This window comes from Puntigrus tetrazona, chromosome 3 (assembly GCF_018831695.1).
Source record: "Puntigrus tetrazona isolate hp1 chromosome 3, ASM1883169v1, whole genome shotgun sequence".
Lineage (NCBI taxonomy): Eukaryota > Metazoa > Chordata > Actinopteri > Cypriniformes > Cyprinidae > Puntigrus > Puntigrus tetrazona.
The window spans coordinates 20789937-20808732 of NC_056701.1; the positions used below are offsets into that span (position 1 = coordinate 20789937).

At 39.6% G+C, this 18796-nt stretch overlaps 2 protein-coding genes across 3 annotated transcripts; both read right to left on the reverse strand.

Moving 5' to 3' along the window:
* Positions 1 to 313: 313 nt before the first annotated feature.
* Positions 314 to 6347, reverse strand: atxn7l3a (ataxin 7 like 3a). Of its 2 annotated transcripts, XM_043233772.1 has the most exons (13): positions 6114 to 6347; positions 5458 to 5549; positions 5121 to 5253; positions 4853 to 5024; positions 4487 to 4584; positions 4321 to 4343; positions 4169 to 4214; positions 4021 to 4058; positions 3835 to 3903; positions 3352 to 3395; positions 2236 to 2307; positions 732 to 868; positions 314 to 647 (listed from the first exon to the last, which is right to left on the reverse strand). In XM_043233772.1, exons 2-13 carry the CDS (start codon positions 5506 to 5508, stop codon positions 397 to 399), a joined length of 1134 nt encoding a protein of 377 aa, XP_043089707.1. In that variant the 5' UTR covers positions 5509 to 5549; positions 6114 to 6347; the 3' UTR covers positions 314 to 396. The 2 variants fall into 2 exon arrangements, with proteins under 2 accessions (XP_043089707.1, XP_043089708.1); XM_043233773.1 differs by lacking the exon at positions 2236 to 2307.
* A 209-nt stretch (positions 6348 to 6556) lies between these two features.
* Positions 6557 to 16000, reverse strand: ubtf (upstream binding transcription factor). Its single transcript, XM_043233757.1, is given in 22 exon segments — positions 6557 to 8810; positions 8957 to 9085; positions 9204 to 9269; positions 9384 to 9431; positions 9534 to 9640; positions 9643 to 9722; positions 9819 to 9907; positions 10037 to 10147; positions 10542 to 10688; positions 10778 to 10933; positions 11046 to 11156; positions 11266 to 11307; positions 11435 to 11576; positions 11860 to 11993; positions 12079 to 12189; positions 12275 to 12398; positions 12816 to 12880; positions 13180 to 13335; positions 13437 to 13520; positions 13657 to 13829; positions 14230 to 14280; positions 15862 to 16000. Coding segments are annotated over 21 exon segments (2220 nt in total). The 5' UTR covers positions 14267 to 14280; positions 15862 to 16000; the 3' UTR covers positions 6557 to 8702.
* Between the last annotated feature and the right edge of the window lie 2796 nt (positions 16001 to 18796).

Genomic DNA, 18796 nt, shown 5'->3' on the forward strand with positions numbered 1-18796 from the left:
TGCACAGATTTACCTACAGTATAACAAGAGCCACCAGGGAACAAAATATTTGCAACATCCCATTCACATTCATACAATCTGGCCAACATTCACCATGCACACCATGTCACATTTTCATGTGTCACTGTAAACCAAATCTCATGTATACACACACACAAGAGTATGCAATAACACAATGACAGTGAACTGCATAGTAAAATAAAATGCTTGCTCCAGCTCACGTCCACATACAAAAACCACGTTTAAATCACAAAAACACTCACTTTTCACTGTGCAAATGTCTGAAATGGTCCCCAGATATTTTCTCTCTTACACACATTTAATAGTGGTGGAAACCAGAGACCACACAAGGACTCATCGAGTCAGTCATGTGTGTGTGATTGTGTTGCATGTTCCTCAGTTCAGGTCATCATAGATCACTGGGGGAACGGGCAGTTTTGGTCGCTTTTTCCTACTGGACAGGCCCAGTGCATTCTGGGAGCTCCCACTCCCGCTCCCGCTCCCGCCGCCTACTACTACTCTCTCTCGGTCTCCTCTCTCTCGTTCCTGCCCCTTGTCCCGCTCTCCTCCACCTCCGGCGGTAGTTAGAGTCAGTGTGCTGGGCTTTTTCTTTTTCTTAGGTCTTTTTGATTCAGAGTTATTGGTGCCTGAGAAAGAGATGAGGATACGTGAAAAAAACAAACAAAAAAAAAACAGTGTGTCGATTATAAAAGTGTTAACGGAAAACTCACTGGCTTTTGAAGATGCAGAGTCTGATGGTGAGATATCAGAGGAGCCGTCCCACTGTAGACGAGACATGATCAGCTGGCCATCAGGGGCATCATAGCCGTCGTTTTCCAGCATTGTTTCAGAGTCAGGTAGAGTTGACCTATCAAACAGGAAGTAAAATATGACTACACAGGAGACACATGCTGAATAATCACACGTTTAACAAGAACCTCAGTTCGAAGAAACAATCGACTGATTTAAAAACAAAGATATTTGCAGATGAACTGCCATACTTTCTTCAGTCACCCTTTATCTGACAGGTTATTTTGGAGCATTGAATATTCAATAAATATTATTAAAATTGTGAAGCTAAAGAAACTTTTTTTTGTACTTGCTCTGGATTACAGCATCTGAGCTGTGCCTTAAATGTAAATAAGCCTACAAAAACTTGTAAAAAAAAAATATTAGTGTAAATTATGTACATATGTTAGTTAACAAACTAGAAAAATTATACTTCATGAAAAAAAGAAAAAGCAGGTAATTATATAAATTGACCAAAATGATCACTAGTAACACTGTGAAATAAGATCTGTTACCATTAGTTAATGTATTAGCTAACATGAACGAACAATGCACAATACATGTATTTAGAGCATTTATTAACTTTTGTTAATATTAGTTCAATTGTTCATTGTTTGTTTAGGGAAGGGCTGGAATACATTCCACGACTTAATATCTGAACAGATTTTACAGCACTACACATTTGCTGACATTTAAAATGGCTACATAGAAAAACTGTGCTTCAACCAGGTTTAAAGGAATTAAGAACAGCGCAAACTCACACTGTAACAAGTCTTGTTGCTAGGAGACACCTTTAAATGCAAAACAGCGTTTTCAAAAATTGGCTCAAGATATTAAACATGTTTGAAATCCAGTGATTGGATGGAATCATGAAGTTAGGTCTGCACACACAATACACTACGTGAGTTTCTGTCAGCTTCTGACTGCCCAGAATCTGAAGACTGACCGAGGCTTTCTCCAACTAATGTTGGCTCTTCCAGACTCCAAATTGGGAAAAAATCTGGGAAAACATTGTGTAGTGTGTTCCAGCCTTTAGTTCACAATGCACTGACTAATATTAACAATAGATGCATATTTTGACATGAGTCATGAGTATTAGTATATTATGAAATTTACAACAACCAAGCTTAATAAATGCGTGTATTGTTTGTTGCTAGTGTGAACAGATAAAAGCTCATTTTGTGTAATTATATATTTATATTTATAAATAAAATAAATAAAATCACCGCAGACTGAGCTGTACACTGATGGTGTGCCTCAAGTCTCAGTACTAGGACCTATTAGTTTTTCACCTTTATGATTAGGCTGATGCTACAAATGAACACAAGCTTGATGAAAAAGAGGTACATTATGAGAGAGAGAGACATGAGGAGAGGAAAGCAGGTGGGTACACTAGTTGTTTTCTGACAGGGAGAGGTCAGGGTTGGGAGAAGGGGTGAAACTCACGCGGACGGCCCAAGGAGGAAGACCCTGACTGCCCTCCTCTGTTCGTCCGTGTGCTGGGGACACCGCTGGGACCTGCCAGGACACAACGTGGCATTACGCACTGCACCAGAGACAATGACAGGCAAGAGACTGAGTGAACATCACCAGCACGACCGGAAAGGGGGCTCTAGGGTTAGATATTAGCTTTTAAGGGAGGGGCTTTCAGTGCTGGCTGATGTTCAAGAAGTCTCTTGCTGCCTAAAACAGGCAGTGCTTTAAAACAACCTATGACCGTCCAATTGGGAAATGATGGTGCACTTTTATGTCCAATTGGGATGGAGATAAGACTATTTCCAAATAAACAGTTTTAAAAGACGTGAGGCCAAATGAAATGACACAAGAAAGAAAACTGAAAAAGTGAACACCAATCATAAATGTGGGGTTTATATGGAGTTGCCAGTTGTGTTCCGTAAAATCAGTCCCAACATAACATGATCATTTCCATTTCCACGAATGAAAAAGATCATGCGTTCACACATCGCATGCACAATCAATCTCTGGCTCTAAAGCAGCGGCAGCACACACTAATACGTACACATCCCCAACACTCAGAACAGTGAAAAACTACATCCCCTTGCCTGTCGCAGTTCATCGCACTTCTGAGCCACAGCATTTTAATCATTTATTCATCTTCATGTGGTCGTAACATATTAGTGATTTGTTTTAACCAATTATAAGAGCATCTCTTCTTTTTCTTATGAAAATGTGCTGAACAGTTCAAATCCACAAACGTTTCTACATGTCAATGGTCCTTAATGCAGGGCTATAAATAGCCTTTACATATAGTTATAAAAAAGATGTTTTGGCCAGGCTTAAAATGTGCAAAGCCCTTAAATCTCATAGACTGGTTTCACAGATGTGTCAGCCTTCAGTAAGCTCTTATTCCTTGTAATGTGCGCCTGCTGTGGAAAAATACTTACTCTTTGCTGGCAGGAAACTTGGTGACTTTCACAGTTAATAAGGTAATGGAAAGAAACTCTAAATATCAGTGAGTATACCACAGTGTGCAATTTTAAGAATAAATCATCACGTTTATTTTTATGGTTTCACGTTCACAAATATGGACAGAATTCTTACCGAGTACACATCTTCTTTGTGTGCTCCGATACCACCCCACATTGCTGAGGAAAGAGAGAGCCTGTTAGCAAGAGCTAAGCTCCAGTGAATGAGATTCTATAAGGCCAATAATACTGTTTAATGGCAAAACAGCTGAAATGAAAAACAACACTTATTACACATTTACAAAGAATTATACGTGGGGGAAAAAAATAGACATATCTGAAATTTGATCTTGGTAGATTTTCTAACAAAAAGAAGAGGGAACTACCCTAAAATGATGCTAATGTTCAAAATATTATCTGACCTCTTCATCTTGTCTAACACAGTGAAATATTTGATATTAAATTCATCACTGAATGCACATACAATAATTTGAGGTGGTCATTATTTTTTGTAAAAAAGACTGTTTATATAATAATATATATTTTTAAATAATAAATAATACATATACTTAACAATATATATTCTTAAAGTAATAATATATATTTTATAATAATTCACCGTAGTCAGTATGGAGCGTAGCTCCTCGGGTCCCAAAGTCTCATAACTGATGCCGGAGCTGTAGTTATACTGCAAGAGTCAATGAGCGTGAGAGTGAAACAATAATCACCATAATACAACAGCAACAAACGCAAAAGTGAAAGCAAGAACCAGTGCTATGCTTATTCAAATAATTATTCATCTCACCTTGTATAGGTCTGCATTTACATTACTGCTGAGCTCTCCTGCAGAGCGACAAGACACAAAAAGACTCAAACACATTGAAGTAACGTCTCTGTCAGGCACTGCACTACCTTTAACACATTCCTGAAAGCTAGATTCACTCCGAACCCACCATTCTTGTGCTTCAGGGATTTGGATCTCCTGGGAGAGTTTGGATTCTAAAACACAGATTTATTTTAAATATTATTTTCAATTAAATTACATTTAGAATATTCAAATGAATCACATTTTCAACTGTTTTTATGTCAGATTAAAGTTTTATACCTTCTCTGACTTTCTCTTCTTGGCTGTGAAAATAAAGAGATTAACTGTTATCACTAATTATTAAAATTAGGCCTACAATAGATAAAAAAAAAGTGCAATACTTAGAGACAAATAGTAGTGTAGGAAGTAAAAGGAACAGAAAAAGAGACGGACTGGATCAGCTCACCTTTCTTTTCTGAACCATAGGACCAGTCGTTGTCATTGATATCATCATTGTCTTCCTGATCACTTTCTGACTTGCTTGTGTTGTTGCTGCTGGCTATTCTGTAGAAAGAGCAGAACAATCAATGCTTTGAAACGGTGCTAGAATTTTACCTCAGGGATCAATAAAAACTCTCTATCCTGCAGAAAGTGCAATATAATTGTTAGAAATGTGTCAACCCCAACACATTTCCCCCAAAGTACACGGCAACAGAATAAAAAAAACAAGGTTCACGGATTAGGATGAGTAAATCATTTTGGTCATCTATCGCTTTAAGGATTCACTTCACTGAATGATGAGCTAAACGGTGGGAGCTCCCAGTGCGCTGACCTGCGGTTGGCTATTCGGCTGCTGTTGCGGCCCATGCCGAGACACTTCTCCAGATGAGGAGCGAAGCGAGAGGCCGCAATGCTTCGGCTGCAGTTGGGACACACACACTCCTTATTCTTCCACTGGTTGTACACCTGTCCAAAGATGTCCACACCAGGCTGGTCCACTATTTCTACATCACAGGCAACATAAAGTAAAAACACGTTTTAAAAGCATGCAAGGCTTTACAAATGAATATGTACTTGCTTATTTTTTACGACTGGCTCACCAAAATCCTTCATACTTTCTTGGTCCGTTTCATCCAGGAAGAAATAGCCCTGTTTGACTGCCCTGTGCACCTCAAAGCACAGCCCTAAACAGGCATCTTCCACTAAGTCAGAGTAAACGTCATGAGCCAAGGCCTACAACAAAGGCAAAGAAGTTCAGCTGAGCGTAATGTATTCTTTTTGTCTATGATACAGGCCAGACTACAAGGAGGTCCGCCTATTCATTTTTTGAGCCTGCCCAACAATTCTTTTGTAAACAAAAACTTACAGGAACAATAAGGCAGATGCATACTTCACTGTATGTTTTATAAATCAGACTGGTTATCCGCAACCCTTTACCTCCAGCTTGGTGTTATCCAGGCCCGACAGAGACATATCCTCCATTTTCATTTGCAACAACTATTGTAGGAGAGCTCTCATTGTCGACAGCGCTGAAAGAGGCGGGGAAAATATAGTCATATTTGATATCATTATCATCATCCTATGAACTAAAGAAAAAAAAACATGCTTTTTTTTTTAAATAATGAAATTCAGCGTATCAAAATAATTAGCTAACTACTGAATATCACATTTGTTTATATTGTTATCAACTCAGTGTTTGGTTTTTCTTTTTTTTCTAGGCTATAAGGTCCATTTTATAACATGCTTGTGAGGTTTAGAAATTATTCATCACCTTCAGCAAGCTAATATATAACGGGAACGCTGTGAACATGGGCGGGAAAAGCAATTATTAAATAAAACAACGTAATTTCCAGTAACAAATAACAAGTTCGTATTTAAACCGAGTAAAACTGTTGAATACGCAAATACTCATTGTAAACATAGTTGACAGGCACGACTGTGGCACTACCCTATCTTCTCTACGATATAACTTTACACACGGGCGGATTTGGGAAACGTCTTTTAAAAAACGCACGTGTCACAAAGTAGTAACTGACGCCGCGCGCAGAAAAGAATTTTTGTTGCGCTCTTGATTAAATTGTATCTCTACCTACCAGGACTGAACGGGCCGGGTCTTGTCATTTACGGACCCGCTGCTCTCTTGTTCAGCGACCGCACAGAACAAACATCCTCGAAACGAACGTACGTGTGAAAATAACCAAAATATTATGTTACAAAAATGATTAGACGCCTGGCTGAATGAGTCGTTTGAGTACAGATGATGTTTGGAAATAAAACAGCGCTGCCATTTTGGCTCCGGTTAGACATCACTAGCCTATTGCCGATCTTACGTGACACATCGATTGAGCTGCCCTGAATTCGTTTAATCTCGTAAACACAAACGCACATACTAACACTCGTATTGAGATATAAATGTAGGTAAATATATGTGGCGACTTAGAAGAACACGTATTTGCGACTTCATTTAATTGTTAGTTTCTAATAAATATATAAAATAGAGAGAGAGAGAGAGAGAGAGAGAGAGAGAGAGAAAAGCTGATTAAGAGAAGGTTTATTTGCTCAAATTGTAAATTGCAGGGATATATCATCTCTTGCTATAGAAAACGTCCAAATGTTTCAAATCTGTAGTACAAATTTCTCTTTTTTTTTACCATTTCTACAAATAAACAAACAAACACGGGAGGGGTAAAAAAAAACAACCTAAAACTTACCAAATTAAAAACATGTCCCCAATTGACAAACAAACTTATTTTGGCTATAGCCGAATATTGCTTAGCCAACGCAAAATACAAACGCAATAAATGTTCACTCATTACAAAGAAAAGAAAGAAAAAAAATCTATATGTACAAATACCTTACAACAGCACTGAACCCAACCCAAATCTATTTGCAAGTCTCAAAATCCTATAAAATATCAACAAATCTTGAAAGGTCCACTGGGTTTCTTATCCCGGCCCATCATTCAAATCTTCTATAACCAAATTATGTTTTTCAAACTGAAAGAACACAACGTTTTGCATGATACAGGCCTTAATTATTTTGGGTGCCTAGAAGAAAGGTCACATGTCTAATACAGCAAATACAGCATCCAGCTCTGTTTTTACAGCAACACCCCATCCCTCCCCCACAATTATACCCTTGTCTTTATATGCAAATTACAAAGGCTCAAAAATTAGATGGATGGAGAATTTTTTTGTTTGTTTTTTACAGTGCCCCTATTGAAGTGAGGGCTGCATAAAAATACTGAGTAAAAGGTGGTAGCTCAGCAGAGGAAGCTGGGTTTAACTAAACTAAGTTGCCATTTCAGGCCAGGGCATTGGAATGAAAGAATATACCAGTCACCCTCAAAACTGCTCATATATACATAAACACATGACAAATAACGGTACCCCTCTCTTAAATAAAACATCTCCATTACATTCCTTGAGCTGGTGCATGAAAGACCTGTGAAGTGGCTGACATTATGGGCTGATGAATGAAATGAAGAAAGAGCAATACTGAAAAAAAACTAAACACAGGGCTTGTGAGCAAGGGAGTCCATAAGTGCACTGAATTGTGGGGTAACTCACATCCATCATATTTAAAACATACCGTTTTAAAAAGAAAACAGTTCTTTGGAGCACCAAGTAAAACAGTGGTTGGAAAAAGGAACAAAAATCTGCTTCAAAACAATACATAACCATTATTAACCAATGGAAGAAAAACAAGTTGATGCCCCATAAAAAAAACAACAAAAACAAATCAACACAAGCATATTTCTGAAAGAACTTTGCTTGTGCTGCCAAACAATTAACTGAGAAACTAGTCCTCCTCGTTATGTAACATCAGTCGGTTTTATTATCTGAATGAACAGCGAACTCAAACCCGTCAGCTGTCGCAAAACAGCTACGGGCAGCATTCCTAAAACAGGACAAAAATAAATAGTCCATTTTCACCTTTAACCCCTCATCAGGAGCAGGTAAGGGCAGCGCACAAACGCCTGCTGAACAAAAACCGCGAGCGAGACCGGCGGGGTCCATGCGGCGACATTCAAAATGGCTTCATTGTTCCTGAAAATACCACATTTGTTTTGAACCAAAAAAAAAAAAAAAAAAAAGCAAAAACAAAACACAAAAAAGCAAAAATGGTGGGAGCGGGAAAGGGAGAGGAACGACACTACTTGGAAGAACAAGAGAGGTACAGACAGAAGAAAAGAAAGCAAACATTCTTCAGAGTGCAATTATTTGGTCCCCTGTACCTCCCGAAATAATCTGTGAAACTAAGAGTCTCTTTGGCTCATTTACAGAAAAGAAAATGGCACCTGGTGCTCTCTACGTCCTCTAAAACATAAACACCTAATAACTACTACAAGCCAATAGCAGAGCACTGCACCCTTTTTTTTTTTTTTTTTTTTTCGGTGTTGGGAGGAACTTAGACCGAACATCCTCGTACACTTTGCCTAAAATGTCTTAAAACCTGCCAAGCCAATTTATCGAGGAAGTTTCAAATAAAATAGCAGAAGTGCAGGAGAGAAGAGAAGCTAAAGGAAGAGTGTGTGAGAGGTGGCGCAGATGTGTGACGGCGGGGTGAGCCCCCTCCTGTGGTGAGAAGAGCGCAGTGCAGAGCGGGCTCAGACCCCCGGCTCATGGCTCAGTTCACAGCGTTTCTGGCAGTCTGTGGGCTCAGCCTGAATCGGCTCCGGCTCAGTCCGAGTCCGAGCCCGATGAATCATCAGAGCTGGAAGTGCTGCTGCTGCTTTCTGACTTATTCTCTTTATCCTCAACCTCTTCGTCCTCTACGTCTTCTTCATTCTGGAAGTGAATTTGAAAACATTCGCTTTCAATACTTTCATTTGAAAATTAAATTCTCTATGGGGACAGTGAACTGTATTTTCTGGAAGCCGATCAATAAAAATCGCAAAAATCAAGAGCTGGACCTATAGATGTATAGATCTTACATCATCTTCGTCTTCATCATCGTCGTCGTCGTCGTCATCGTTGCTGTCATCATCGGAAGAGGACCCGTCATCAGATTCCTTTTCTTCGTCCTCGTCATCCTCCTCCGCCTCCTCCTCCTCTTCCTCATCCTTTGGACAAAGTCACAATTGATACCGAACAATCAGTCAGTAAGGCCTACATGATGCTAAAAATCTACATAGCTGGCAATAAATGCAGTGATTTTTGCCTATTTTTGTTCAAACGCACCGATCGTTTGGCCTTGGGTTTTGCTTTAGCAGGGGTGCCACCTGGTTTTGCTGTGCTCCTCCGTTTCTGCAGAAAATGAAAAAAAAAAAAAAAAAGGATTGATTTGAGAAACACTAAAAACAAAATACTAATAAATCTTATGGTACGGATATAATTCAAGTCTTTTAATTTATGACTCACCAGAGAATGATATTCTTTATAAGCAGTTCTCTCTTGTGATGATAAACTCTGTGGAGCAGAAGAAATATTATATTACTGTTGTAACATTAGCTCTTCATATTAAGCAGACTGCTGGTGTTGAGCAGGTTAAAGTAGAGTAAAGATGTGTACCGCAAGCCACTGCTCGAGCAGCACTTTGTACTGCCTCTGTTTCTCTTCTGCCAGCCTTTTGTAACGGTCCTTCTCTTTCTGAAGGAGCCTCTGCCAGCGGCCCCCATTTCACCCATGCGCTCTTTCATGGGCAGATGATTCAGCTCTCCGTTCGACAGCATCTCCTGAGAGAACTTCTGATAACCGTTCCTGAGGTCACCGGTGAAGAGGGCATGAGTAAAAACGTCTTTTTCCTTGTAGAGGTTTAAGAGTTGTAGATAACCAACACACACAGAACAAACTTACGAGGGTGGTTTCTTGGGTTCACCATCAAATTTCATTTTCTTCCCTAAGGTGAAGACTGGGGCAGGCGATCGCATCTCGCTCAGCTCTCTCTGCACAAGACAGAAGATTAAAAAGGGTGTGAGATCCTACACATACTCAGCAGGCAGTAGATATATGATCAGTTACATTATTTAAAGTCTGACTTTAATGCCACAAAATGCTTGGTTTTGTTGACGCACTTCATATCTCTTCTGGTCCTCTGCTGCCTTCTTGATCCACATGATCTTTTCTTTCTTCTCCATGGTGTTCCAGGTGGCTTCCATGGCTTTTTGAGCTTTTGCCCGATCATTCTGAGAAAGCAAAGAAAAGGAAAGGTCAGTGGATAATTTTTTTTTATCTGACAATAAACTATCATCAGATAGTGCTAGGTAGTACAACAGCTCATACTAGCTTGAATAAAAAAACAAAACATAATAATAAAAAATAAATAAGAACCTCAACTGTTATTAAAAGCTGTGCAAATAAGAATATTACTGATTCATGTTGTCTATTCGGTTTTTGACATCAATGAAAAATTCAATATATTCATACAATGTTACAAAAGATTTCTAAAACAACCAAACCAAAAAAAATGCTGTTCATGTTACCGTTTCTACTGTAGTTGTGGCCAAATAAATGCTACTCTGGTGAGAAAAAAAAAAGAAACAAAAAACCCCCCCAAACAAAACAATTGGAATTTCATACCTTAAATCTTGCAAGATAGTCTCCAATGACACTTTGTTGCCAGATATCCTGAGCTGTTTTGGGCGTTTCCGGTAGTTTCCCTTTGTCCTCTTTACTCTGTTTTTCAGACTCTGCCTTCAGTGTGACCTCCAGGTTTTTATACTTTTCCTATAAGAAAAAAAATGAAGTTGAATACAATTGAATTGGTTAATCCAGTAACAGAAGGATCTTAACTTCTCTGGGTCTGTCATGACTACCTTCTTCTTGTCAGAAAGCTCATTCCACATGCGGGCCAGTAGTCTGGTGAGCTCCATGTCAGAAAGATCAGGCCTTTCCTGCTGAAGTTTTGGGCGCTTCTCCTCAGAGAAAATAAACATTGCAGAGACCGGAGGCTTGGGTTTCTCTGTACTGGACTGTTGTGATAAACAGGAAAGAGGGAATTAAAGGAGCAAAGTTAAATGACTAAAGCTCGCTCAGATACTAATCCCTTAAAATTTCCCAAAAATAACTGCCAGTTAAACGGACCTTTGCTTTGGAGTTCTTTTTGGAAGCAGGACTACTGCCTCCACCTCCCTTTTTAAAGCTGCCCATCTTCTGTTCTGATAGTATTCTCTGCTGCTCCTCTTTTGAGATACTCTGGGATTCACAGACAACGAGTTTAAAATGCAATCCGAAAAGAAAACGGTGCACAAAAACAAGCAAAATGCACAGAGAGCAAACGGTCTGTTGTCAAAAGTATACTTACTAATAAGTAACGATTCATCTCGACTTCGTATTCTTTCTTTTTCTGTGTAGAGCAGAAATAAAACATGAAAGAGATGGACGAACATTCATATGCATCTATGTTGGTTTATGCTAATAATTATGTTATAAACAGAGGAAAGGATGTAAAATTAAAGCAATGAGTTACAAACCTGCTCGCAGCGCTTTTGGTAGGCATCTTTCTCGTTCTGTTTGAGGAGTTTCCATCGCTGGCTGCACATGACCATACGCTCTGTACTGGGAACTTCTTTCATACTGGACATCAGCTCAGCACAGAACATAGAGTAACCATTACTGAAAAAAGACAAAATGAGGGATTATTTAAAAAAAACAAAACAAAAAAAAAAAAACCAACAACAACCAGCTGTTACTATTACTAAAGCTATTAAAAAAACCTGAAATAAATTCAATAATGTAGCATTTAAAACACTAAAATAACTAAAACTATTATTAAGTTAAAACTAAATATAAATTTGTTGACAAAAGCACATTAATTACTCTATAATAAAATATAAATACATATTAAATTATAATCTTTTGCAGAAAGATAGCAAAACAATTTATCAGGTAAACTTACGAAGGCGGTTTGTCTGGCCGCCCATCAAACTTGTCTTTGAGCTGTCTCTCTGCTTTGGTCAGAGTGGATTTGACGATGTCCTCCTCTGTTAAGTTCATCTCTGGGTGCTGCTGTATGAACTCGCGCATCTTCTCCTAAACAACAATGAGAAAGACCGAACGTTATACAGACGCACGCTACTGCTGGCAAATACGCCATGTGAAGTGAAAATGCGTTTACCTCATACAATTTCTTCTGCTCCAAAGACTTTGTGATCCACTTTATCCTCTTCTTGTCTGAGAGCTGTGGCCACTGCTTGCCAAGACTGTCCTTTATGTCTTTGGTAGTCGCCTAGAGAGGTTCAAATGAATGTTTTACGGCATTCACGTGTGTGAAGAAGTCAGAATCATTATTTATGAGTGTGTGTAGGGCGTACATCTGGGTGTGCTTTGAGGAAAGCCTTCTTCTCGTGGCCGTACCACAGTTGCTGGGGTGTCTTGGGCTTCTCTGGAATATTGGACTTCTTGTTAACATTCTCCACAAGGTCGGGATGGTCTTGCCTATTAAGAAACACAAACAAACCCTTTAAGATAAGCTATGACTTTAAGGAATAGTTCACCCAAAAATGAAAATTCTGTCATCTATAGATTTAAACCTGTATGAATTTCTTTGTCCTCCCGAACACGAAGGAAGACATTTTGAAGAAAGTTTGTAACCAGGCAGTTTTGGGTCACCATTGACTTCCATATTAGGGAAAAAAAAAACAATGGAAGTCAATGGTGACCCAAAACCGCCTGGTTACAAACTTTCTTCAAAATGTCTTTCTTTGAACCAAAAAGAATACACAGAGATTTGGAACTACTCCAGGGTGAGTAAATTATGACAGAATTATCATTTTTGGGAGAACTTTTCCTTTAAAAAAAATATAAATGTGGTAAATTGGTAAAATGATGGTAAAGTGTCAATAAGTCACTTACTTGAATTTCATCATGCTAAGCATGAAAGTCTCCTTTTCTTTGACAAAGTCTTTGACATATTTCTCCTGTTGACAAAAGGTTCAGTCATAAACAGGTCAGTCAAAACAATGCCTGCTTTGTTGACCAATCTAGAAAGCTACCACTCTAAACAACAGGATGGCCCAGACCAAACAGAAAATATTTGGTATACAGGCAAAAAAAAGAGCAGATCCACTCAACTCCAGGTGAATCCTAAACCTTTAGCTAATGTTTCATTACAGTTTACACATCACTTCCCATTGGTGTTAAAATCAGCTCCTATTTCATAGAACATTGAAAAATTTTCTTTTTTAGTGACATTTCTTATTAATTTTATTGCACTCACTTTCTTACGATCCGGGAGCTCCTTGTATTTTTTAGACAGGATTTTTGTGAGATCTAGGTTGCTCATCTCTGGATGTAGTTTAGCATACTTGGCACGCTTCTCCATAAAGAAACGGAAATATGGCGTCAATGGCTTTTTGGGGAAGTCTGGGTGCTTCTGCAGATGGGACAAATCCTCAAAATTAGTATTTGCAAGTGACACAGGAAAAACACTAAATTTAACCCAAGCCTTCAGAACGGAGCAACAAAACGGTCTACCTTCAGCTTTTTTCCTTTGTATGGATTTTTGATGTAGTCCTGCGCATCCACGATCAGCTCAGTAAGGGTCCGGAATTTCCGAATCTGAGCGAGGAACAGGAATTTTAGTGTGATAACTGGATATTCATTGTCGTGTGGCTTGTTGCATACATTTATTTTTTTTAAATCGAATATTTCTAATCCTTGCATACACATACTCATTGATCACTGACTAGCATACCTCTTTTGAAACTTCCTGCCATTTCTGTTTGCACATGTCCCCAGAGTAAGAGTTGAAAGCCACTTTCTCCCAGTCCAAATGAGACTCGGACGTCTTGTACTTGGCCAGATCTTTGTCCGGCAGGTTCCCCTTCATGGCATCCAACAGCTTCAACAGGTCATTCTGCTCCCAAACTGTAATAATAAAATGGCACAAATTGATGCACACATCTTCACGCAGATTAAGGAAAGCATACTAGTTACTTGTATTTCACACAAAGGTTCTCATGTAGCAGAAACCCATTTCATGCCAAGGGCAATTTGTTTTACAAGGCACTTACCTCCAGGAGTATGAACCTAATTTTTCAAGGCAACTTTTTTTGCATGCAAGGTATACATTCGATCAAAAAATGCAAACATTCTTCTGAAAATCAAACCAATGATTTTGGCATTTGCTCTACTGTTATACTGATGTTTAGAAACCAAAATGCTCTTTAAAAGTGTCCTATTAAAGCTCTATCCATTGCCATTGATGAAATAGAGATGTAAAATAATTCTTAAAATAACACAGACCTAATCCATTCATGTTTCTTACCGGGTTCTTTAGCAGTGGAATCCATTTCTCCATTCATGGTCTGGAATCACTCTTTAAAAAAAAAAAAAAAAAAAAAAAAAAAAAAAAAGATTATATATTATGTATTTAATTATATTAATGACTACAACAGTTCAAAAATCATACATTCATTGTTTAAACCCTACGTATTATTTCCAGTAGTTTAAAATTAAGTATCGATTATTTTGCATTAAAATGACTCAAAAACGAATACATGGGGATGGTATCGTGATTTAAAAGTTTAATGAGTAACGCGTAGGTGTTTTGTACGATAATGTCAAACAGGAATCGCCGCCTGAAGAGTGGAATTAAAATCCAGCCCGACACATAATGGTTGATGTTCATTACACCGCCCCTAAGCGTTTACGCTCCATCGTGAGACAGAGCCCATTGCTTGTGACGGTTTCAAATCTCAAATAACTCTGCAGTCGACACCAGCAAGAGCAGCCAATCCGTCTAATCTTCCATTTTGTCCACACAACTAAGACTCGCGGCGGCTTCTCCTGCTCTCTGCGCGCTTTTCGACGCGAAACTGGAGCATATTTTTAGCGGACGAGTGGATACTGGGAGGTACTACAGGAGGAGGAAGCAGCCTTTTGGGCGATAGGCAGGCGGCTGCCTGTAGACGGACCAGCTGACCACGGATCGGGATCTGCTTTCGGTCTGCGTCGAGAGGGGGAAACGCAGCCAGGGATCATCATGAGTGACTGCTACAGCATGCAGCACCAGAGTCTGCCTCCAAACCGACGGGGCGCGGGGCTCCGCTTCCGCCAGGACGCGTTCTGGGTCGCCCGCTTTGAGGCACAGCGACCGTTTTAAAACGCTCGAATACGGGGGGTCTAGCTATAAACCTGATGTCGTTTAGCGAACGAGCGCGCCCGACTGAATTAGTCACAAAATGGCACGACTCTTTTTCCAGGGCGAGGCGTCGCCGCCGCGCTGAGCGTGTAATGGCGGCGCGCGAGCCAGTCGAGTCCAGCTCTAAAATAGACCCTGGCTGAAGGGCATTTTCACCACCATGAAATGTTACTAAATAAAGTGGATGGCATGATAACCAGACCCCGTTTGCGCAGAATAGAGCGTTGCTGCGACAGAAATGCTCGGGGAAAAACTATTTTGTGGATTTCGAGCGCATTTGCGAACAAAAGCTTTGTAACGGGACTCATATTCAGCGTAAAAGAATACGTCTAAGTTGAAGTGTTTAAGTATTTATAAGGGTCGATTTAAGATGTGCGTTTAAACTCGAGATCGTTTCCCATATCAAAAACCCTCACAAAATTACATAATTGCCGCTGTTTGATGTTTTAAACTCTTTATCCAACTTTAACGATAAACTCCGCAACATCGTGTCCGCGCGTGGAAGTGCTACAAAGTGTAGCCTCCGAGATATCTAAAACACGTTTAATAAAGGAAAAAATGTTACACTGTTTAACCGACCTATGACTTGACCTACACCGGAGCTAGCCGGCTATAACTAGCATTGAATCCCCCTAAAGCCCTGGTGAAAGCTGAACCGACAGTCGTCAAAAATAACCCTAAAATGCAGCTAAAAATCGAGCCTCGTTACACGCTGCTAAAAAGGAGCTCGTGATCGGCTACCATTTGTTCTCTTACCGTGAAAAAATCCGGTGGTTTACCCCGACTTTCGAGTGACGAGGAATGCGGGGTGAGAGCACGGTGCGTGCAGCCGTATGGCAGCAGGGTCTTCAAAGGCTTGAAAAACAAAAATGAAGGAAATACACGATTAATTTCACCGAGCACGCGGCGGTTGAGGCGCAAGCACGAAAAGCGAGATCCGCTCGTTTAGAAATGAATCATTTCGGTCTCCAAACGCGTCGTTTAGTTCCCAGTCACAATGGAAAAACGCAACAGCCGAGAGAGAGGACGCTTCACTGGCGTGACGACTGTTCTAGAGCCGCCATACTACCCTCCATGCGCTGCTGCTGCGAGCCTAATTCACCTTCTCCGCCGAGAGAAAGACGGGCGCGAGCGGCTCGAAACTCACCCGGTTCGCTCCCCCAAACACAGATATCTCGAAAACGCTGCCAAACGCGATCGCCAACTTTGCTTTCACGGCAGGCGCGAGCGAAAACAAGCCCACACGGTGAGATAACCGAGCTCCCTGATGGCGAACCAGAGGCGGCTGATTCTTCCCTCCACGAGCCTCATGGAGTCCTGACTCGGAAATGAAGGCGCCCGCGAGGGCTCCAAACACGATAAAGCGCGCTTAAAAACGAGGCTAGCGGCTCCCGGAGTTGTATTCGGAAATAAACTCTGGTACATAGATAGACGAGGGATGTTTTTCCCCGAGTCATAGGACGGGAAATTCGGGTAAGGCGACCTCGGAATGCACCGTGCCTTGCACCAAGTCAACGCGATTTTAAACGAGGCGGCTTTACAAAAACAAAGCGCACGAACGTTCTAAAGTCGGAACGTTTAGAATTTGTGCGCTGCATCTAAGGTTCTGTTTTGTTCTTTCAAGGTTTGTTTACCCGACGGCGGGTAGGATGAGGCGCTGGTTAGCTCTTACCTGTCGCTGCTTGTGTGTGGAACTGGTGCTGGAACAAGGGGAGGGTTGAATGTTAGCCAGCACTGCGCCGCCGGTCCAGGGCACGGGCGCTCCAGTCCCCGCAGAGCTGAGAGACTTCCCCCCGCCTCCATCTCTCTCGCTCTCCTTCCAGTCAGCGCGCAGCTCTCTCGATCCGCTCATTTCTCTTTCCAGAGAGACATCCGCATTTTCAATCTCTCCGCTGCTATAGCCGCTCGCATCACGGATGGGTCGCCTGGGTTTCGCTTCCATTTGGATTATAAACGCGGCGCTGCCGATGCGCCCTCAAACCTGCAAGCGCCCGCAGCCTCTCGGGCATGCTTTGAACACGTTTGCTTTACGCGTGACGACCATGTCAAGTTTGAATAAAATAGTACATTTGATCGAACGTGGTCTAGAGTGATTTCTTTTTTGATTCGTGCCCTTTTTAATGAAGAAAAAGAAAAGGTTTTCTTGAATTTAGTCAAACTCCCAATGTGCACGTCTGATGTTAGGAGTGAACAACTGTTCTTTAAACTGTTCTTTAAACATCTTTTCGGTATTTTCGGTCTGACAGCTACATCTTTTTGTCACGTTAAATAATTAAACCCCACCTTGTCTGTTTGTGGGCGTCACCTGCGAGGTCCAATCAAGACGTTCTGATTTGGGGAAAACATGATTTTCCAATGAGCGCGCTGATTCGTTAAACATCAGAGGGGTGACGTGCGCGTTTCATTGGAATGCCACAGTCCAGCAGCGAGCGCGCGCGCCTGCCTCCGGAAACAACACACAGGCGGACCGGCGCTTCCCGAGCGGCTACAGCCCTGTCGGCTCAAGAGTAATAATATATAATATATACACTGCAGTTCAAGAGCGAAGCATGATCTTGTCTTTTTACAAGTTTTAAAGTAGTAATTTGATTCTAAGGAAATTTATGAATTCTTGATGGGATGTATAAAATACATCCACAGGTCACGTGACAAATACACAAAACCTATACCTTACAAAAGTTTTTTGTTGTTGTTGTTTTTTTTTTTAATAAAACTAATTTATTCAGCAGAGATGCATAAAAATGACCAGGTTCCAGTCCTATTTCTAAATAATATTTAAATGTTTCGATTTTTTGTTGTTGTTGTTGCATGAAATCGGCATATTAGAATGATTTGCGATTTCTTACGTTAGAAGGCTGAAAGTGTCTTGACAGTATTTCTGCCATCTACGTGAGAAATGATCTAAAAACGCATTAAAATAATATTTCAAACAATGTGTAATGTAAAAAAATATAATAATATTTTACACAAAAGCAGTTTTTACTGTTTATTAATCATACATGCATTGGTCAGCATAGGAGACTTATTTCAAAACCATTTTTACTAACTTTTCTAACTACTCTGAATGTATACTACTCACTGATAAAAATGGAAATATTATAAAAAGAAAATTATAAATGAAAAAAAAAAAAAATATATATATATATATATATATATATATATATATATATATATATATATATATATATATATATATATATATATATATATATATATATATATATATATATATATATATATATATATATATATATATATATATATATATATATATATATATATATATATATATATATATATATATATATATATATATATATATATATATATATATATGTATATATATATATATATATATGTATATACATATATATATATATATATATATATATATATATATATATATATATATATATATATATATACCTGTTTATAACACTACATTTATATATTAAAACTTTCAGTTTTTCTGCAAAACAAATAAAAACACAAAAAAACTCTTGGTTGGAAATCACTGGTGAAAAGTTTCTGATTTTACCGAAAAGCAGGTCCAACTTTAACATGTAAGGAAGGTCGTAGGACTCTCAGAATGGGCTGGACACTTGGGAAGGCGGGTGCTGGGTGGTTGCCAGTATGGGCCAAGCTCACGATTAGGCCTCTTGTCAAGTCAAGCCTGCTGGAAAAGTGAATG

Bases quoted from the DNA above. Each gene is read 5' to 3' on its own strand.
- atxn7l3a (XM_043233772.1), bottom strand. From the start codon at position 5,508: ATGAAAATGGAGGATATGTCTCTGTCGGGCCTGGATAACACCAAGCTG. The intron at 4,215-4,320 runs GTATAAAACTTT...TCTGTGTTTTAG, and splicing joins AGAAGAGAAAGTCAGAGAAG to AATCCAAACTCTCCCAGGAG. The intron at 869-2,235 runs GTGAGTTTCACC...CCTGTTTGATAG, and splicing joins TTCCTCCTTGGGCCGTCCGC to GTCAACTCTACCTGACTCTG.